Here is a 22,431-nt window from a genome sequence, read left to right as displayed (position 1 = left end):
CATTATTATCTTCGTTTTACAGATGAAGAAACTGAGATTTGGTGAAATAACATGTCTAAGATCACTCAATCTAATAAAAGAACCAAGACACCATCCCAAATCTGCTGTCTTTAGATCCCAAGTTCTTAACCTCTTTATTGTGCTGTTCCCTTCTAGAGAAAGGTAGCTATATTGATACAGGCTATTAGCCTTAATTTGAGATTCTACTTCCTGTTTGCAGGCAGAATACATAAGTTATCCAAGCCCAAAATAATACAGTTGTGAGTAGCAGTTTTGATCAACTAATTCCAAGTTTATAAAATTGCTTGCAGCTGGCATAACGTAAATCAATAAACTATAACAAGCAGTTTTTACTTCCTTCAGTAAAAGAATAGTCTTTATAATCTTTTGACCTCTTATTTGGTATGGATAGCATGAAGAACATCCTGTTTTCTTTTGCTTTTTTCAGAAGACATATACAATACAGGTCCTTTTTGGAAAATTATAGCAAAAAAGAAAGGGCAGGAAAGGCATCATTTCATAACTCAAAATAAACTCTATTAACATTTCGATGTATTTACATTGAATCATTTTCCTATACCTAGTTAATGGCATTTTTTTTTTCTTTTCTTTTTTTCTTTTTTTTTTTTTTTTTGAGACGGAGTCTCTCTTTGTCGCCCAGGCTGGAGTGCAGTGGCGCGATCTCAGCTCACTGCAAGCTCCGCCTCACGGGTTCAGACCATTCTCCTGCCTCAGCCTCCAGAGTAGCTGGGACTACAGGCGCCCGCCACCAAGCCCAGCTAACTTTTTTGTATTTTTAGTAGAGACAGGGTTTCACTGTGTCAGCCAGGATGGTCTGGATCTCCTGACCTCGTGATCCGCCCACCTTGGCCTCCCAAAGTACTGGAATTACAGGTGTGAGCCACTGCGCCTGGCCAGCATTTTTTTTCTAATTATAAAAGAGTTTTACATATTTTTGTAGAAAACTCGAAAAATAATTTTTAAAAGGCAAAAATTGCCTGTAATTCTGTCACCAAGAAGTAACTATTGTTAGCATTTATGCCTATCTGCATTGTCTTTTTCCAATGAATACAATATGTTATATAATTTTGTATGTAGGTTTTATTCTTTCTTTTTATCATTTAGCATTTTGAGGGTTTTTATTCATTTTCTTCAAAAATATCTATTTAATGTTTTCCACATAATTTTGTAAGTATTTGAAGGTTTATGATATACATGAATTAATACCCTTTTATCAAACATTATAACAAATACAATTAATATTATTAGAAACTTTTAGTAAACGTCATTTTAATGGCTGCATGTTATACCATCATGTGGATGTGCTATATAATTAGCTTAATTCCTGATTATTGGACAACTAGGTGTATCTCATTGGTAACTACTTTTAACATACACATAATTTGTGTATAAGCTTTTTATGCATTGTTTCTTATTTCTTTGTGTGTGTGTGTTTTGTTTGTGTGTGTGTGTGTGTGTGTGTGTGTGTGTGTGTGTGTGTGTGTGACAGAGTTTTGTTCTGGTTGCCCAGGCTGGAGTGCAATGGCACAGTCTCAGCTCACTGCAACTTCAGCCTCCTGGGTGCAAGCGATTCTCCTGCCTCAGCCTCCTGAGTAGCTGGGATTACAGGCACCCGCCACCATGCCCAACTAATTTTTTTTATATTTTTAGTAGAGACGAGGGTTTCACCACGTTGACCAGGCTGGTCTCGAACTCCTGACCTGAGGTGATCTACCTGCCTTGACCTCCGAAAGTGCTGGGATTACAGGCATGAGCCACCGCGCCTGGCCTGTTTATTATTTCTTTAGTACAAATTCCCAGAAATGAAATTAGTGGGCCAAAGAGCATAAATATTTAAAGCTTTTAATATTTGTTACCAAATTTGCCATCTAAAAGCATATTCCCAGTTTATATTTCCAGCTTTACTCATATGACAGCCTCTTGTTTCTCCATAGCCTTGATAGCATTAGATATATTAAACTTTACAATTTCCCTAGTTTTAATAGCAAAAATTTATGACATCTAAATTTTGTTATTTTTAATAGTGAAATTGAACATTTTGAGTAAGAATTAACTCTTAGTGATAGAAAAAGATAATCTTCCAACCACTTTGTGGCTTATAAAACTGTCTGTATTCTTATAGACAAAAGTAGCAAAAGCCAGAAGAGAGACCAAAATATGACAGAAAGTGGGATCTCAGAGTTGTCTTAGATAATTAAGCTTTTTCTTCCTGCGTGGTTTCCTTTATAAGCCATCATATGTTGTCACTTTAAGTAAGATCTCCTGTGGCTTCTCTTTAATTAACCAAAATGTTCTCTCTCCTTCCTCAGCCAGAAGTCATTGGATCTGCATCACTTTCTTTGAGAGCTGTCATTCAATCAGAGCTGCTTTCTTTCAGTGGTCAACTTCCAGTGCAACAGGAAAATGATCAGACTCTGTTTGGCCCCCTCAAGGTATGTAGATACACATTCAGGAAGTCAGAAGTATTTGCTGAGTATGCATTATTGGCTGGTACAGAGGATATAGCAGTGAACAAGAAAAGCAAGGTCTTTGATCTTGTGTAGCATCTCTTGAAATAGAGCAGTGGAAGTGCTATGAAGGAAATAAATGGTATGACGTGATAGTGAGTACCTGGGAGAAAGTAGGAGATGGTGATCACAGAACATCTTTCTATGGAGGTGACATAGAAGGTGAGATTTGAAGAATAAGAGGAGAAAGTAAAAAACACAGAGACCATTCCAGAGAGAATAACAGGTGCAGCAGCCCTAAAGCAGGACTGGGCTTGGAGTCATCAAGGGATAGAATGTTGCCAGAGGATAGTGAGCAAGAGAGAGAGTGGTAGAAAGTAGAGTTGAACGGTCAGGTAGAAGCCATATCATCAGAGCTTTGTAGGTAAGGTAAAGAGTTTCGATTTTAGCCTAAGATCCAAGGAAAGGATGTTGAAGCGTGGGAGTGACATCTGATTTCCGTTTTACAAGATTACTGTGTGGAGAATAGACTGCAAGAGGAAAGAGGGAGGTGGTCTGTGGCATTAGTCCAGAAAAGAGATGATTTATGGTGGCTTAGACTAGAGTAATTGGAATAAAGAAGGAGAAAAGTAACTAAGTGTGCCTGTTAGAATGAATTCTGGTATATAATTCTTTGGAGAGAGGGTTATTTCCTTGTATTCAGGTGAGTTAGGATTTCTTAGATGGCAGAATCAGGGTGTGTGGCTTCAGTATAGCTTTGTCCTGGTGAATTTTAAAAATCAGCCGGATGCAGTGGCTTAAGCCTGTAATCCCAGCACTTTGGGAGGCCAAGGTGGGCAGATTGCTGGAGCTCAGGAGTTCAAGACCAGCCTGGGCAACATGGCTAAACTCCATCTCTACTAAAAATACAAAAATTAGCCGGGAGTGGTGACCTGTGCCTGTAATCCCAGCTACTTGGGAGGCTGAGGCACAAAAATTGCTTGAACCCAGTAGGCAGAGGTTGCAGTGAGCCGAGATTACACCATTGCACTCCAGCCTGGGCGACAAAGCGTCTCAAAAGAAAACAAAAAATCATCACAGCCATGCCTAAAACATCCTGATGACTCCCAGTCACCCGAAGGATAAAGTACAAGACTTACTATGTGACCCTGGCCTACCGTTTCAGCCTTCTCTCCTATAGCTTCTCTACCAATAACTATGTCACACTATGTAAAGAATCAGTAAGGTATCATACTGGTTCATGCCTCTGTGTTTTGTCATACTGCCTTTTCTTCTTGGAAGCCTTCTCTCTCTTCTTGGTCTTAGTAAATACCACTTTGCTTTAAAGACTTACATGATTATTATTGCAAAAAATTAACATCACCTTACTCTTGTGCTATCCAAGTTATAGTTGTTGCCTGCCTGGTTCATTCTGGACTACAAAGTTTAAAATCAGAAAGGGGTTATAAATAGGATTGATCAACTAGAAATTTTTTCTGTTCTGGCTCTTTTGAGAGAAATACTATTCTGGATAGATTGCTGTCTATATTCAATAGAGTAAAAGAACCTTGGCCGGGCGTGGTGGCTCAGGCCTGTAATCCCAGCACTTTGGGAGGCCGAGGCAAGCAGATCACGAGGTCAGGAGATCGAGACCATCCTGGCTAACACGGTGAAACCCCGTGTCTACTAAAAAATACAAAAAATTAGCCGGATGTGGTGGCGGGTGCCTGTAGTCCCAGCTACTCGGGAGGCTGAGGCAGGAGAATGGCATGAACCCGGGAGGTGGAGCTTGCAGTGAACCAAGATCGCACCACTGCACTCCAGCCTGAGCGACAGAGAAACTCTGTCTCGAAAAAAAAGAGAACCTTGCTGTGTAACACTTACGAACACTTATGGATTTCAGATCAAAGAAACAGCAAGAACTTTTTACCCTTAGTAATTGAGTCTCCTGACAGTTAGTGACCACTTCTATTCTTCAAATTCATCATTTATCCTTCATCGCTTTTCTTTTTTACTTTTTAACATTTAGACTTTTTTTATACCCTTTACTCAGACTCCCCAATTCTTACTGTTTGTCACATTTTCTTTATAATTGTCTGTCTGCCTCTTCACTGTCTCTCTCTTTCTCTCCCTTTATCTCCTTCCCCCATACATGTACATACACATTTTTTTCTGAGCTATTTGAGAGTAAGTTGTACATCATGCCTCTCCCCCTAAATTCTTTAGTTTATATTTTATGCATTTCCTTAGAACAAGGACATCATCATGCATAATACTCTAGAGTTTTAAAAGTCAGCATAGCATTGATGCTATATCTACAGGCTGTACTGAGATTTCACCAATTATACCAGCGCCTTTATAGCAAATTTTTTTTCTAGTCCAGGATTATCTATTGCATTTTGTCAGATCTTTCTAATCTCCTTTAGTCAGAAACAGTTCTGCAGCCTTTCTTTATTTTTCAGTATGTTGATTTTTTTTTTAAAGTAATGCCAGTTATTTTAAAGAATGTTTCTCCACTGAGGTTAACCTGAATCACTTATTACTGTGATGATTGTCAAATGGTGATTTCTAACTCTACCGTCTCTTGTGCGTTTATTAATTGGCATTCTATACGGAGGAGCTGTTTCTTCTCTCATATTTATTTTATATCAGGATGGATTCATGGATTATTATTCAATAGGTTATAATCCATTACTGTTACTCATTCTTATGCTTAAATTGTCCTAGAGTTAGCCAGTGGGAGCCTCTTCAACTGGATTTCTGGGTCCTTTAAACATGTCTCCATTCTTTTCTGGGAACTTTCTTCTATTCTGGCTTAACTTGATCTTCCAGGTTCATCTTTTGTTATTGATAAATCATCTGTCTAGTTTTTCTTAGTCTAGCAAGTTAATGTATATGCATTCTGTTAATATTCTTACTATTAGAGTGTTTGAGGATGAGTTAATTCATTTCCTAATAATCTGGTGGTGTTTCCAGCCTCAAAATTCTAATTCCAATTCTAAAGGACATTCTTATTGACTCTTCTCCTTTTGTGTTTTATAGGTAACCATGGAGCTTGTTACAGATAACAAAGATTTCACTGGTATCAATACTAAGTTAAGTGGCAATACCCATTATACCCCACTTTGTGCTCCTACAAGTCCAAATAAGGCACTACCAGAACTTACCCAAGATATGACCTGTACCAAAAATCCACAAAACTTAAATCAAATTCATGAGGAAACTGCAAAGAAAGCACAGAACTTGGTGCTCCCCACCCAAAAGTCACCAAGCCCTCTAGCACCACATCCTTCAACCTTCATGACTATGCCAGCTTCCCATAATTTAGTCATTCAGACGAATGGGTCAACAAAAGAGAGTGCTTTGCTGTTGCATGTGCTATTGATGGTGCCAGATGGGAAAGATTTTATTACTGGAGAATCTGAGAAACAATCACCATGCAATGTTTATTTAAATTGTAAACTCTTCAGCACAGAGGAAGTCACCAGATCTGTCATCGCATGGGGCACAACACAACCGGTCTTTAACTTTTCTCAGGTAACTTTGTACATTCCATATCCATTAGAGGAATGTAGGGGTGGGAGACAAATGCTTCCCAAATTATAATTTCATCTTAAATCTAGAATGTTCAGACTAGCAGGAACCTTTGTAATTATTTGGTGTACAGATTCAGTCCCACTATCGGATAGAAGAGGGAAAGGCATTGTCAACATTTTAAAACTTTTTGTCTTTATTTCTCTTCTGTCTGAGTTCACATGGTTTCTCTCTGTTTCTTTTGCCTGAGTTTTGGGATTCTATTCCTTTCTGCTTCCTCTAAGACTTTGATTAAACCTCCCCATCTTTCTCCAATCTCTCCTTTATTATTTTATTTTATATATTTATCCTCACATTTATTCTTCTCCCTACTTTAGTATGCATCTTAACTTGATTTTTCTGTATAATGTGGTGCTTAAGTTGTTTTGTTTCTTGGTTTTTGTAACTTTACTGTCTTATTTTCTTCCTCACTCAAAGCTGTTCTTTTTCAGTCATTTGGCCAGAAGGAAAACTAGGAAAAGCACTTTGGGAGGCTGAGGCGGGCGGATCACGAGGTCAGGAGATCGAGACTATCCTGGCTAACACGGTGAAACCCCGTCTCTACTAAAAATGCAAAAAATTAGCCGGGCATGGTGGCAGGCACCTGTAGTCCCAGCTACTCAGGAGGCTGAGGCAGGAGGATGGCATGAACCCAGGAGGCAGAGCTTGCAGTGAGCCGAGATCAACACCACACTCCAGGCTGAGCAACAGAGCGAGACTCCATCTCAAAAAAAAAAAAAAAACTAGAAAAAGGGTGGTAACCCCAGTACTTCTTCCTTTAATTGTTGGTGCTTCTACTCATTACTGTATTGCTGGCACTCTTCCAAATCAATCCACTTTTCCCCATGATGATCACATCTATTCACACAGCTTCAGCAGTCATTTTTATGACGATAACTTCCACATCTACACTTCTATATATGCCAGACATTTCCTTTTAGTTTGAGATTTCTGTATCTAACTGCCTGCTGGTCATTACCACCTGGATATCTCAGTTTACACGTGTCACCTAACACATTGCCTGGCACATACTGGGTATTCAATAAAGATGTGTAAATGAAAGAACGAATTCAAACATGTTCAAATCGGAATTTATCACTTCTTCCAAATCTGTTCTTCCTCCTCTTTTTGTCTGCCCTAATTCAAATTATAATTTACTCAGGCACCTAAATAGAACCTGTTAGTTTTCCTTGAGTCTTTCTTTTTTTTTTTTTTTTCGAGACAGAGTCTCACTTTGTCGTCCAGGCTGGAGTATAGTGGCGCAATCTCAGCTCACTGCAAGCTCCGCCTCCCGGGTTCAGGCCATTCACCTGCCTCAACCTCCCGAGTTGCTGGGACTGCAGGTGCCCACCACCATGCCCGACTAATTTTTTTTGTATTTTTAGTAGAGACGGGGTTTCACCGTGTTAGCCAGGATGGTCTCGAGCTCCTGACCTCGTGATCTGCCCACCTCGGCTTCCCAAAGTGGTGGAATTACAGGTGTGAGCCACGGCGCCCAGCCCCTTGACTCTTTCTTATGTAATTACTTACCAAGTCTAATAGATACTACAAACTTAATTCTCTGGAACACATCTCTTTACCTTCACTGCACTGCCACTGCTTCTATTTAAACCTTCACCCTCCTTCCAAATAGCCTTCAGACTGGTCTAGCTGTTTCCCAGTTCTCTTTATGTCCTTTGCCTCCTTTATGCACCAATGAGAATGACCTTTCTAAAACACTAACCTGAACATTTTATTTCCCTTCTTAAAGCCTTTCCGTGATTCCCCATATCCTTCAAGATGGAATGTAAATCCAAGACCCTTTGGAAATTGACTGTATGTACTTCTCCAGCCTCAGCTCCTGCCACTCTTCCCTTTATACTAAATAACCCAGCTGTGCTCAACTACTTAAGAGTTTCCTGAATATTCTCTTCTCCTACTTCTGTATTTTTGTATGTGCTCATTCTTCTACCTTGAATTTCCTTTAAGCCTTCATGACACCACTTAAGCAGAGCTTTTTGTATTAGTTAACTCCTGCTCGGCCTTGAGATTTAAGGTTACTTTGTCCCAGAAGTAGTTGCCTGCAACTTCCTTACTTGGAGGTTAGGTTGCTGTTCTAGTTTTACTTTTTTTGGTTTCAAGGAACAGAAATGTGTTCAGGATACAAACACTAGGTTTGTATCCACTTTGTGTTTCTTAGGTGGATACAAAAGTAGCTCTGCTCTGTTCTTCTGGTGTCTTCCTCTCATCATCCCTTTTCTAATTTCATGCTTTTTGCCTCTCATGTTTTCTATTGGAACTACCAACTGGCCAATTCTGGAGTAATTTTATGTTGAAAATCCAGAGGAACGGTTGGCTTTGCTCTTTACTGTGACACCTGTTGGGCAGAGCTTTTGGCACTTGGTCATTTTATTAAATGCTATCCAGTCAGTGGATTGACTGCCCTTTGATAAAATACTCAACTCTTGTCAAGTCAGTAGCATACTTCTTTCAAAAACATCTTTCTTTCAGGGGGATTTACTAGTGGATCACTTTGCCTTAGAAAGGATTGGACAAGTTTGGCAGGCACCATGTTTGACATGTTTAACAACCTTCTCTGTGTCCTCAAAGCTCCACCTGTATGAGCTTTGTCATCAGAGAACTCACTGTTTTGTATCTGGCCTTTATGTGTTAGTCTCTAACAGCAGACTGCTACTTCTCTTGAGGATACAGAGTAAGTTTTATTTGAATGTCTTTAGCTCATAACACTGTGTGTTAACAGTAGGCTTTTTGTAAATGCTATTGAGTGAAAGTATAAATTAATATTTGTCTTAGGTATGAGTTTTTTGTTTGCTTTGGTTGTTCCTCTTCTCTTAGGTGATTCCCATCTCTCTGTCTTCCAAATACCTGGAAAGGCTTAAGAACAATGTGATGGTAATTGAAACTTGGAATAAGGTGCGGAGCCCAGGACTGGACAAGCTGCTCGGACTGGTGAAACTTCCCCTCCACCAGTTTTACATGTCATTCAAGTAAATAGGACCTTTTGGAGTATTCTTTATTGTGTGTCTTTAACTTTGTATGGACTGAAAAGGAATTCTTTTGATTTGCAAACATGTATAGCCCAGTAATCCCTTGAAGGACTTTTTTCAGTTTCACCACAGTTGCTGCTCTTTCTCCTATTCTAAAGCAGTATCTTACAGATACTGCTTACCATGTTTCAGGCATTATGCTAAAAACCTTGCATACATCAGGTCATTTAATCTTCTTGACAACCCTCTGAGGCAGGTACTTCTCTTTGCTTTTTTGTACAGATAAGTTAACAGAGACTCAGAGAAGTTAAATTACTTGTCACATATATCATAAAGTGGAGGGTTAGGACCCAAGATAGCATGGCAGTGGAGTCCACACTCTTCACCAAAAAGCTCTACTGCCAAAAGTTACCACCTCACAAAAGGTGGTTTACCGTTCTATCACATAACTTCAGTATTGTTCACATCAGCTATTTGCAAGTTTTATATAATGAATATTATCTTTTAGACCTTCAGATTTGATTACTCCACCTCACTTTTAACACATAGGTAGGGTATTGATTAACCTGATGGTTATTTCATTCCTCAATACAAACTGTTCCTTTTTTTTTTTTTCTTTTTTTTTTTGAGACAGAGTCTTGCTCTGTCACCCAGGCTGGAGTATAGTGGCGCAGTCTTGGCCCACTGCAAGCTCCTCCTCCCGGCTTCACGCCATTCTCCTGACTCAGCCTCTGGAGTAGCTGGGACTACAGGCGCCCGCCACCACACCCAGCTAATTTTTTGTATTTTTAGTAGAGTCGGGGTTTCACCGTGTCAGCCAGGATGGTCTCAATCTCCTGACCTCGCAATCCACCCGCCTCGGCCTCCCAAAGTGCTGGGATTACAGGCATGAGCTACCACGTCTGGCCCAAAATGTGCCTTTTTTATTTTGACTCAGTTTCTGGTTTTTATTTTAGCATTGACCTCCTTCCTAGCAGCCTTCTCATAGTTCTGTTTTAAATGTTGCGTTTTACGTTTTACAAAGAGCACCTTTGTGGGCATTAGCTCATTTGAACCTCACTATAACCCTATAAGGTATTATTATTATCCCTATATTACAAATGAAGAAATTTGTCCTTTAACTTGCAGAAGTCACTTAACCTCTCTGACTTTCTTTTCCTCATCTGTAAAATGAGGGTGATAGTAGATTCCCTATCTCTCTAGTGGAACAATCATGAAGATCTAGAGAGAAAATACATGGATATGCCTTCTGTGAACAGCTAAGTATTAATACTTACAACAGTAACATTAGAAATCATAGCCAGGCTGGGGAGTCCTGCTGGAATCGTGGATGCCACTGTCCACTGTAGGCTATTAGTTTTCCTTTTTTTCTTAAATTATGATGTTAGTTTGGTCTGGTGTTACCCTTCTTCCACTTCACTTCTCATTCCATTAGATCTCATTCTTTGCTGAGAGTGTATAAAATAATAGTAGCTACCAATTACTGGGCATTTTCCATGTACCAAGCATCACAGTTGGTATTTTATATGTTATCTCAGTTTAGTCCTAACAACCACCCTTTGATGTAAGTTTTTTCATTGCGTACATTTTACAGATGACAAAACAGACTTAAAAATGTTAAATGATTGCTTGAGTCACACAGCAAGTAAGTGGCAGAGCTAAGATTCAGCATGGCATTATAAATCATTTATCAGAGCTTGAATCCCAACTTAACCTCCTACTAGTTGTGTATCCTTAGCTAAGTTACTTAACCTCTTTAAATTTGGCTTTCTCATCCATTAATAGTGGATAATACCAACCTTTGCAGCGTTAAAAGGATTAGAAACACTATAAAATGCCTATCACATACTAAACACTCAGTAGATGGCAGATATTGGCAATATTATCCAGATCTTATCTGTCAGACACCAAAGTCCACATTCTTCCTAGTAGACCACACTTCCTCCCTATAAAATAATGCAAAGCTCCATGAGATACTGCTCAAATCACAGACACTGGACTTGGGGCCATAATGCTACAGAGACATATCAGACACATTCCATGCCTTTAAATTGCTACATTTTGAACTTCTCTGCCTGGTAATTTTTATTTGGTGGGTTACTGACAGATGCACACATTTTTTAAAACCACTATTACTTTTCCAGTTGCAGATCTATTTTTAACAAACTGAAAAAATGAGTCAGGAAAGAAATAAAACACTCTATGACATGATTGATGCTTGTTATTTGCTTATTCACAATTTCTCCCCCTCTAGAGATCCTAAAATTTCTCGCCTGCTGCTGGATGCCCAGTACCCAGTTGTTGCTGTCGACCGCTACATGCCTGTGATTGATGTGTTTTCAGGCCACCAAAATGGGAGTCTTCGAGTCTTTTTAGCTATGGGTTCTTCAGATCAAATAATGGCACTACAAAGATTAAAGCATGAAGAGGGAACACTCCCTCCCTTCAGCCCTAGGCCAGCCCATTTCCTGGACCAGCCAACTGTAGCATCTGTTGCTATGGTAATAAATGCTATGGTTTACAAAAAGTCATTATTTCATTTTCTCTTGCATATTTTAGTGAATTTATTGCCCAAATCCTTTATTTCTATAATGAAAGGCTCAACAAAAGAACATAACATGCACTCCAGTGCTTCCTATAAATCAAAGGAATCATTGGTAGTTTTCTGTTATGGTTTAAATGGATCTCTGTGTCCCTCTTAGCTCCCTGAATTTATAAAGAAAATCCAATCGAACAACCAGATCTTAATTATCTAATTTACTAGCTTTGTTGCCTTTAAAAAAAATGGGAGTGGAGAGTGATCCCAAATGTAAGCCAGCAAAATCTTACCCTGCTTATTGGCTGAGCCCATGCTGGAAAGTCATTGTTAAGTGCTTGCTTATCTACTAGTAATTTAAAAGTAATTTGTTTTTGTTTGGTGCTGTCCAGTTGAGAAAGCACATTGACATACATTCTTATGTTTATTTCCCTAACAACTACATGAGGTAGGTCATTGTTATTCTGTTTTATAGATGATGAGACAGAATCGAAGAGAGTAAGTTACTTGTCCGGGGTCACATAACTAAGAATGAGAGAACTGGGATTCAGACACAGGTCTTCTAACTTCAAGTTCAGTCTTTATTCCACTGTATCATGTACTACTGTATCTTATATTTGTTGTTTTTACTAGTACAGCCAAATCTCAGTATCCATACCATTTAAGTATGTTATATTCTTAAGTCTGAACCCAAACGACAAATTTAAATGTCTCTAGCAGGGAAAGAACTATTAGGAAAATAACTTTTAGTAAGTTATGGTTTATTTGTATATTATGAACTCCAAATTTTTCTTAGTTATTTGTTAGTTTTTTTTGTTTTGTTTTGAGGTGAGGTCTCGCTCTGTTGCCCAGGCTGGAGTGCAATGGCGCCATCTCAGCTCACTGCTACCTCCGCCAACTGGGTTCAAGGGATTCTCCCACCTTGGCCTCCCGGTAGCTGGGATTACAGGCACCCACCACTGTGCCTGGTAACTTACGTATTTTTAGTAGAGATGGGGTTTCACCATATTGCCAGGCCAGGCTGGTCTTAGCCTCAAGTGATCCACCCATCTCGACCTCCCACAGTGCTGGGATTACGGGCATGAACCACCACACCCGGCCAGTTATTTGTTAGATATTATTGTTTGTCAATAGATAATCGTATTTTTCCAGTTGAAAATTATATAAAAGCACAAATAAAGAAAAACCACATTAGTATCCCCAAGTCTGTTTAGGCATTATATGGCTGTCACCTTGCAGTGTAGACTCAGATTTTGTTAAATTCCATACTAAAGGTTAGAAAATGTTTCTCACTATGTGCGCAGAGGAAATCCTTGAAAGATTTACCTGTGGGATTAGATATCTATAAAAACAGTTGTTTTTCCTCCTACACTCATGCCTCCCATCCAATTCACCATTTGCAGAAGGGAATTATCAAATTGCTATAACACTATAAGGCCAAATTAAGTAGCTGTTGTGACTCTTGAGAGATTTTTTTTCCCAATTTTTGCCCCAGGGAATCAAATTGCAAGTTTTGTGTTTTTCTAAGGAAAATTTTTGAGCAGGTATTGCTAACATATGCTTTCAGATTTCAAAGCAGAGACTTAATACAGTCTCTGTTCTAGATTTTTTGGATTAGTAGTTAAAATGTTAAACACATATATATATATAATCTCAACTCTTATCTGAATCCTGAATTCCCCCTTTGAATTTTCCTGAATAATTTGTTGTCTAAGATCTGCTGTATAGAATAGGGATAAAGATCACTGGCTCTGGAGTCAGACTACATTAAGTCTAAACCTGGTTCCACTGTTACTAGCTCTGCATGTTCAATCACCTAATAAAGGTGAGCTGTTTGGTATAGTGCCTGGTTCATAGTAAATCCTCAATAAATACATAATTATTTGTTGTTATTCCCTGTAGTGACAGTGTCTTCACTACCTCCCCAAGTAGTCCTTACCATTATTGGACAGTCCTGACGTTATCCCCAACTAATTTGGAAATAGTAGTTAGTACCTGTTTGCTATTCTTTTTTTTTTTTTTTTTTTTTTTTTTGAGACGGAGTCTTGCTCTGTCGCCCGGGCTGGAGTGCAGTGGCTGGATCTCGGCTCACTGCAAGCTCCGTCTCCCGGGTTTACGCCATTCTCCTGCCTCAGCCTCCCGAGTAGCTGGGACTACAGGCGCCCGCCACTTCGCCCGGTTAGTTTTTTGTATTTTTTTAGTAGAGACGGGGTTTCACCATGTTAGCCAGGATGGTCTCGATCTCTTGACCTTGTGATCCACCCGTCTCGGCCTCCCAAAGTGCTGGGATTACAGGCTTGAGCCACCACGCCCAGCCACCTGTTTGCTATTCTAAGTGGCCCAGGCTGAGGAGTCCTGCTGGAATCGTGGATGCCACTGTCTGCTGCAGGCTATTAGTTTTCCTTTTTTTCTTAAATTATGATATTAGTTTGGTCTGGTGTTACCCTTCTTCCACTTCACTTCTCATTCCATTGCTATTCTAAATGTAGAATTTATTCTAAATTTACTATTTATTATTTTTCCTATGAAGGGAATAGCCTTCTATTCTTAGTATATTAAGAGCTTTTATCAGGAACAAATGTTGAATTTTATCAAATGCATTTGTGTTAATCATTTTTGTTGTTCCATTAATGCACTGAATTACATTTATGGATTTCCTAATATTAACCCAGTCTTATAGTCAGGAGTACATCCTGTTTAGCCTACTTACAGTGAGCAGTTGTGAGAGTTACAGTGAAAATTAAGTATCTATTTTAGTATCAACTAATTATACTTATCTCTTTATCTATACTCAGACTTCATAGAGAAGCAGGAATATTCTAAGCAAGTTACTTTTTAAAGCTCACCAGTGTTTCTGTTTCATTTAATAGGCAGAGGACCGAGGAAATACATTGATGGAGCACTGCTTTGAGATCCATGTAGAAATGGTTAAAGGGCTATCCCCTCTTCAGGCAACAGTCTGGGGAGAAGCAGATTGTTATGTCCAGTACTACTTTCCAGTTCAACACTCGCAATCCAGTGTGCTGAAAGGACCAGAGTTCCTTGAAAATGGTAGGTTTAGGATATTAGGCTTTCTTATTCTTATATGGTTCTTTTATTAGATTATACTTAAGAAGTCTTTTTTTTTCTGAGTGAATTTTGTGTTGTTGAATATTTCTAGTCTTACCTGGGCAGTAAAACAGGAGATAGGCCAAGTTTTTTTATTTTTTAACTATTTTTGTAGCTTTTTATTTTGATATAATTTCAAATTTACAAAAACCTATAAAAATAGTACAAAGAACTTTTATATACTCTTTACCTAGATCTACCAATTATTTGCATTTTGCCCCATCTTATATCCTTTACGTGCCCACTCTTATCTATATACGTAGTGTTGATTCTCATTCCTCACAGTAGTTGTGTTCTGTAAAGCACCATGAACGCTGAATTAGGGAATACTGAACCATTGCTCCTAAAGGAAATATGTACATATACATATCTCACATAGATCATTATTTTAACTCGTAAAACAACTTCCTGGTAGACTCTGTTTGCTTTATTTTATGAAAGAAAAAATGAGATTCACAAGCGTTAAGTGACTTGCTTGGGGCTGCCCCACTAACAAGCGCCAAGGTTGGGATTCAAACCCCATCCTGCTGTCCCCAGAGTGGAAGCTTCTGCACTGCCTCTACTGTCCCCACCTTCTGGTCATCTCCGAGAAACAAGAAGTCAGACTCTCACACATTGTTCTCACCTGGGAACAAACAGGCCAGGTGACTCGAATTTTTCGCCATTCAGTGTATGTTCCAGAATGATTGCCAAAGTGCTGCCAGTGTTGATTTTGAGGTTCAAATAAGAGATTTGTATATACAGAACATAGAAAGAACTCTTACAAATCAATCATTTCTTAAAAACCAATTAAAAAGTAGGCAAAGGATCTGAATAGACATTTCTCCAAAGATATACAAATGGCCAATAAGCACATGGAAGAATACTGAGCATCATTACTTATTTGGGAAATGCAAATCAATACTACTGAGATACCATTTCATACTCGCTAAGGTGACTATAATTAAAAAAAAAAAAAACTTAACAAGTGTCAGCACTTGAATGGCAATATATGAATTGTCCACTAGCAAGGGATCTTTTTCTTCTATATTATCATGGGATCTTAGGGAACCATAGCTACTAGGGAATTACTGAGTAATATTCACTGGAAGAACATGAAAGAAGAAAAAAGCACTAAGTCATATGTTGGATTATTTTGAAATGCTTTTCTTTTTGAAAGGAATTACTCTGAAGCCCTTCAGAACTGCAACCACACTCTGTGTTCCGGATCCCATCTTTAATAGTGAACACCATCACTCTCTCCTGTTGCCAGCTGAAATTCCAGTGCAAAGGCTCCTACTAAGTGCCTTCTCTGCACAGGGCCTCGTGCCTGGAGGTGGAGTCCAGTTTGAAATCTGGTGCAGGTACAGTGTGGAGACCCCAGTCCTATGCCTAGGAAGGAAGTGCACAATCATAAAGCATCCTATTCCTAACCAGCCTAGGTTGAATTATTGTAAGAAAGCTAAGCAGCCCCTTCTGCCCTGTTTTATATTATTTGGATTTGACAGTGACTCTTGTCCAGTTTTTACTGAAATCTGTTATTAGGATCTTGTGAGCCATTGTATCTCATATTTCTAATCACTACTTACATTCAAAGTGAAAGTCTTGTTCATTTTACCTCCTATTATGTATTAAACATATCAATCACCTTTTTTGTGCTTCTGTTACTGCCTTATTTAGTTCAGGCCCTTTTCGTATCTTGCCTAAATGACTGTGATAGCCTCCTAACTGGTCTCCCATTTATAAACTCATTTCTTGTAACCTGTTCTTCCCGCCACCAAAAGAACGTTTATATTTATTTTAGAAATAAAATTTAATAATATAATTTGTATATAATAAATATATAAATTATTATATTTGATTTATACTATAAAATATAAATCCACTCAATGTTACCAATATTGGTAAATTTCCAGGAAATTACTGGCATAAATACAGTTGTTCAACCCACCCCTTTATATCTGCACCACCAACAAACCAACTAAAGTGCTTAAGAGAGTATAAATACAAGAGGAAAGGAAACAGCATCAGGAACAGAACTAGGGATGAGTACCATCCAAATGTGAGAACATTTTCCTAAATATGATTACTTGTAAGTCAAGTACAAAAAAGATTTTTAAAACCACCTAGGTTTGAGTTACAACTTTGCAATCTAAGAATGGATTGTTTTGACATGAGAAGGAACTAGAGTAGGTACTGACAGATCCTCATTACCCTGCTAAATTAGAGGGTCCTCAGCATGAAGATGAGAGTAAGCCATGAAAGACATTGGGCCTACTCTACTTTGAACCACTTTTGCTGCTGCAAGATGGAAACTTTCAGGACTGGCCACCTCCGACAGGTTCAAGGCATGTACAGTTACCTCACAGAAAGCTTGTGGGAAGCTGGGCTTTGTCCTGAACTCAGGGTATAATTTATGGAGTTCCTCCTCCACATAATGAGTGGTAAATTTAGCCAGATACCATAGCTGCGTACTACCAACACAGAGCAAGCAGGCACCAAAGATAACCAGGTAGTGAAGGCTGATCTCTGGGGCACACTGAATAATTTATCACCTAATTCTTCTGACAACTTGTGTTTTTGTGGTTTACAGATACTATTATCCTAATGTGAGAGACCAGATGGTCGCCAAAGGAACCTTGCCATTATCAAGGATCTGTGCTATGGTAACCACCCAGCATCGTGAGGATGTGGGAATACAGACCTTTAATCTCCCTTTAACCCCCAGGATTGAGAACAGGAAAGAATTGAGGAACCAGTCATCAGGTAATTGAAAACAAGTTTGTCTTTTTCTTTCAAAATCAGTATACATAAAAATATATTATAAAATAGCCAGGCGTGGTGGCTCACACCTGTAATCCCAGCACTTTGGGAGGCCAAGATGGGCAGATCACCTGAGGTCTAGAGTTCGAGACCAGCCTGACCAACATGGAGAAACCCCATCTCTACTAAAAATACAAAAAAATTAGCCAGGCATGGTGGCCCATACTTGTAATCCCAACTACTCAGGAGGCTGAGACAGGAGAATCGCTTGAACCTAGGAGACAGAGGTTGCGGTGAGCCAAGATCAAGCCATTACACTGCAGCCTGGGCAACAAAAGCGAAACTCTGTCTCAAAAATATATATATATATACACATATATATATATACACTCATACACACACACACACAAAATATACAGTATACATAAAAATCCCTTTTCTCTCTAAATTAGTGATTCTCCACATTTTGAGGTATTTGCCCTTTCGAGGATCTGATGAAAACTGTAAGACACCTTCTCTTGGAAAAAATGAGTACAGAATATACACTGCCAATTTTGTGTACACTTCTAGAAAACTCATAGCTCCATGGAGTCTATATAAATGTTGCTTGTCTCATTTCACCTTTAACTTCAGCAAGCATTTTATAAGCCCTCAAGCCATAAATTCTAAGCATTATATGGTACACTCAGAGAATTGTTATTCCAAGCCAACATGAGCAAATGGGGGATTGGTAGAAGATAGTTAGCATGAACCAGGAATTCACTGTAAGGGAGGAGAAGGCTAGGGTTTAAAGTTGGGAGGGATTAATTCAAATTTGGAGATTTTAATGATATTACATCCTATTGACTCCAGCAGAATGGTGTGCCCTCCAAATTTATCATCAGATAATGAAGTTTAACCTCCTAAATCAAGTTGCTGTACATGCTTGCTAAAGAGTATCTGCCAAAACAAGTTTTATATCACCATGATTAAGATTGAGTTGTTCCTCCTGACGCTCCCTGATCAGCGTATTCTGTTATTCCATAAAGCTCTCCCTGAAATGTAACAGTAGGATGATAGAGTTTTTATAAAAAGGTAGCACGAGAAGATACTTCAGGTGGTGATGGTAGGAGGGTGATAGAAGTATGTGAGGTGTGGAAACCTTTTGAAAGTTTAAAAAGAAAATGGCTAGAGCCCATCTCAATTCGATAAACATAATTGGGGGTAAAAAAAATCTGGAGTTAAGTTCTGCCTTCAGTAGTTGTGTAATCTCAGCAAGGAATTAAATCTCTGAACCATAATTTCTTGAATGTAAAGTGAATTAGTAACCTGTTAAGCCTTTATTAACCCTAAAGAATAACAATATGATTACGACAAGGACAGATTCTTTCATTGCGCTTATTGTTCGTTGTAGTGTTTAATCCTCTTCCATCCTTCCTGATGACAACTTTATGGTTTGGTGGAACAGAGATTCTTCTGACCAGCCTTCTTTCTTTGTGTCCTCATTCTTCAGGTTTACTGGATGTGGGCCTAAGGTACAGGCGTAGTCCAAGAACAGCAGAGGGAGTTCTTGCTGCCCGAACTGTTTCCATCTCAGTCCAGATTATCAGAGCCTGTGGTCTGCAAGCAGCAGCCAAGTAAGTCCACCTGAGACAAGCAATTCTCAAGCCTTTTACACTGCAATCATTGTAAAATAATGCTCAGATATGCAAAACTTTCTTAGGTATAATTTCCAGTTCACTAACCACAACTCCTCTTTTTCCGTTAAGAAAGCATTTCAGCATATAAGTGAGTAAATCACTTGCAAACATTGCTATTTTAACTGTTATTAGCAACTTAGTTCCTTGACCTTGCCCAACAGTTTTATCCTGTGCCTTTCTTAACAACTTAGTCTTATGGCCATACCCTACACCATCAAACCATGCCATACCCAATCACTGCAACTCCTATGTAATCTCACTTCATTCCTTTCAGTTTCTGAGTACTACCTCCTATTTTTCCAGCTTGTACCCCTTTAGTCTGTTCTGAACATAGTAGCCAGTGAACTTATGAACACCTAAGTCTAGCTTTGTCGCCCAGGCTAGAGTGCAGTGGCGGGATCCTCGTTACTGTGTTGACCAGGCTGGTCTCGAACTCCTGACCTCAAGTGATCCGCCCACCTCAGCCTCCCAAAGTGCTAGGATCACAGGCGTGAGCCACTGCGCCTGGCCTATGTTTGATCTTATTCGTAGTAAAAGCCAGAGCCCTTAAAATGGCTATGAGACCCCATATGATCAAAACTGTGCTCCTGCCCCCAACTATCTTTGTGATCTCATCTCCTGCTAGTCTCCCCTCTGCTTACTCCACTCCAGCCATGACTGCCTTGTTGCTTCTGAACACACCAAGCATATTTTCCCCTCAGGGCCTTTGTCTTGCTGTTTTCTCTGCCTGGAACACTATTTCTGTAGAAAAACAGCATGGCCCTCTCCCTTACCTCCTTCAGGTCTTCACTCATACTTCTCTCTGCCTTGAATATTCTTCCTTTTGTCTACTTAACAAACTCCTATTTTCCTTCAAGACTTTGCAACATCTTTACAGTCTTCCTTTATATCTTTGTACATGTAGGCAGAGTTGGTGGTTTTTGCTTTGTTAACACCTTGGTTGTAGCACATATTCTGTTTCAATTATTGGCATACATGCATTTTTCTCCCACTAGACTGTGAGTTCCTCTAGTCAGAGACACTGCCTGAGCTCCTCTCCGTCCTTCTAACCTCCTAGCATAATTCTAGCATATAACAGGCACCCAGTAAGAAAGATAACTAGATCAGGCTCCTGCTTCAGACTGACACCCTTTGAACAAAGAAACAGACAAGTGCTCCCTAACTTTTTCCCGGTTGTAACCAAGGGTCAAACTGTTCACCTGTAACTTTATGGCCTCCAAATAAGAAATTGCATTACTGTTTTAGATCTGATGCTGAAGAGCTAAGATACTCAGCGTAGTTAATACTGTTCCTCACTAAATTCTCCACATAGACTTTTTCAGTTGCTGCCCGAGAACATCTTAGTGTTAGTGAAGGTGATATAAAGACAGGTTGGTTTTAGGTTTTGTTTTTATGTTTGTTTTGGGTTTTGGTGTGTTTTTTGTTTGTTTGTTTGTTTAATTTCAGCTTTTTATTTTAGATACAGGGGTACATGTGCAGGTTTGTTATATGGGTATATTGCATGATGCTGAGGTTTGGGGTACAGATCCCATCACCGAGACAGTAAAGCAGTTTTATAATCATGCCACGTCCTTACATTAAAACTTGATGATTTCCCATTGTTGATAGCAGTGATCTCATAATTTTAATTATGCATTCCTATTAATAAAAAAGTAGCATACCCTTTAAATATGTACATATTTATTCATGTATAAATCATCTTCATGTACTGCTATACTCATATACAAAATACCTTCTAAGATATACCATGGAATAGAAAAACTTTAATATATGAGATCACCAATATAGTTTATCCTGTGAACCTCCTAAGTTGTATACAGCCTTCTTTAGGGGTCATTGGTCCATATAATAAGTTCCAACTTCCTTAGCTTGGCATTCAAGCCCCTTCAAAATAAATCTGAGTCTTAAAAGAAGAATAGTAGTTATCAAGATACCCAAAGGGAGTGAAAGTTATTTTGGTGAAAAAGAAGAACATGTGCAAAGGCAGGGAGGCATGAAACTTGTGTATTTGGAGTACCTCCTGAGTCTCAGATCCAGCTAACATCAGAATTCTTCAATACGGCATTAAATTAACTAGTATTTAATTGGCAGAGAAGGACTCAGAATTTAGATACTCAGTAGATCTCAGAGAGGGCAGATAACAGCTCAGAAACTCAGTAGTTGCTCTGTCTGAGGACTCATGAGGAAAGTCAGATTGGATGGCAGACAGTTCATTCTAAATCTCCCATTTGGTCTGTGTCATATATTCAAGGAGGGAGAGCAAGAAGTCAGGCCAGTTCTGATACAACACTCTTCTGGTAGGTTGGGAGAGGTTCACAGGATGTGAGACAATGCATGGTATAATGGAAACAGAACTGTTCTAGAAATCAGACACTGTGGCTTCTAGTCTCATCCCCATCTCCTACTAGCTGTGTATGATCTTGGGCTGATTTCTTTCTTCCCTGAGCTTCGGTTTCTTTATCTGAAATGGAAATTTTAAATTCCTACCCTGATTTTATAAGGATCAGTGTAAAAATTAACAAATATGAAGTCATTTTAAAAACTACAAACTATTGTACAAATATACAGATTTTTCTGATTACTTCCACTTGTATAGATAATTGTAACCTTTATTTGCCAGTAAAATCGGGGAAGTAAGTTTTGCATTGCCTCTTACTGAAAAGAATTCTTGGTGTTCTAAACTTACCCCTCTTTTGAATCCTTACACTGGCATCTAGATAGCAGGTGCTGTAAATTAGTCTTCTCTCCTCAAGAAACACCAGCCTCCATCTTACCTGCCAGTGGTCTTCCTGAAAATACATTGTTGGTGCCTATGTAAAGTAGGCACTTCTTACTGACTTGCATTCTTCTAACTCACCTGATCTTTAACTCAGAGTGAATAGAAACTTTCTTGGACATAACCAGTAGTCCTTAAATGCCACGAAGCTAAGGAATTGAGGCTACTTCACTACTGTATATCCAGCTGAGCCCAAGGCATGACACACAGAGCAGATACCCAGCAAATAACAACTGAATGAGTGAATTCAAACCAGCTTGGGGCCCAAGCCTTTCTGCCATCTCACTGCCATCTCTGAAAGTTCCCTATTGAGAGTCTTTCACTGTCCATAGGCAAGTTCTCTCCTTTGTATATATTATCTAATGTTATCTTTACAACACCCTATGAGTATTTTATCCTCATTTTTTGTGAGACGGAGTTTCACTCTTGTCACCCAGGCTGGAGTGCAGTGGCGCGATCTCGGCTCACTGCAACCTCCACCGCCTAGGTTCGAGCGATTCTCCTGCCTCAGTCTCTGAGTAGCTGGGTTAACAGGTGCCTGCCACCACGCCCAGCTAATTTTTTGTATTTTTAGTAGAGATGG

At 39.1% G+C, this 22,431-nt stretch overlaps 1 protein-coding gene across 9 annotated transcripts in view; it reads left to right on the top strand.

Annotated features, from left to right (window-relative positions):
• The window catches only part of C2CD3 (C2 domain containing 3 centriole elongation regulator), a 158,616-nt gene that overhangs the window by 69,692 nt on the left and 66,493 nt on the right, over window positions 1-22,431 (top strand). For all 9 annotated transcript variants that reach the window (XM_023209423.2, XM_023209426.3, XM_023209421.1 and 6 more), the window contains 8 exons: window positions 2,331-2,453; window positions 5,490-5,984; window positions 8,856-9,007; window positions 11,262-11,508; window positions 14,414-14,594; window positions 15,811-15,994; window positions 17,224-17,396; window positions 18,886-19,009. In XM_023209423.2, the coding sequence (XP_023065191.1) occupies window positions 2,331-2,453; window positions 5,490-5,984; window positions 8,856-9,007; window positions 11,262-11,508; window positions 14,414-14,594; window positions 15,811-15,994; window positions 17,224-17,396; window positions 18,886-19,009 (1,679 nt within the window). The remainder of the gene's footprint in view (window positions 1-2,330; window positions 2,454-5,489; window positions 5,985-8,855; window positions 9,008-11,261; window positions 11,509-14,413; window positions 14,595-15,810; window positions 15,995-17,223; window positions 17,397-18,885; window positions 19,010-22,431) is intronic.

Source organism: Piliocolobus tephrosceles, chromosome 13 (assembly GCF_002776525.5).
Source record: "Piliocolobus tephrosceles isolate RC106 chromosome 13, ASM277652v3, whole genome shotgun sequence".
In the NCBI taxonomy this organism is placed as follows: Eukaryota; Metazoa; Chordata; class Mammalia; order Primates; family Cercopithecidae; genus Piliocolobus; species Piliocolobus tephrosceles.
This window is presented reverse-complemented; position numbering and strand designations above follow the sequence as displayed.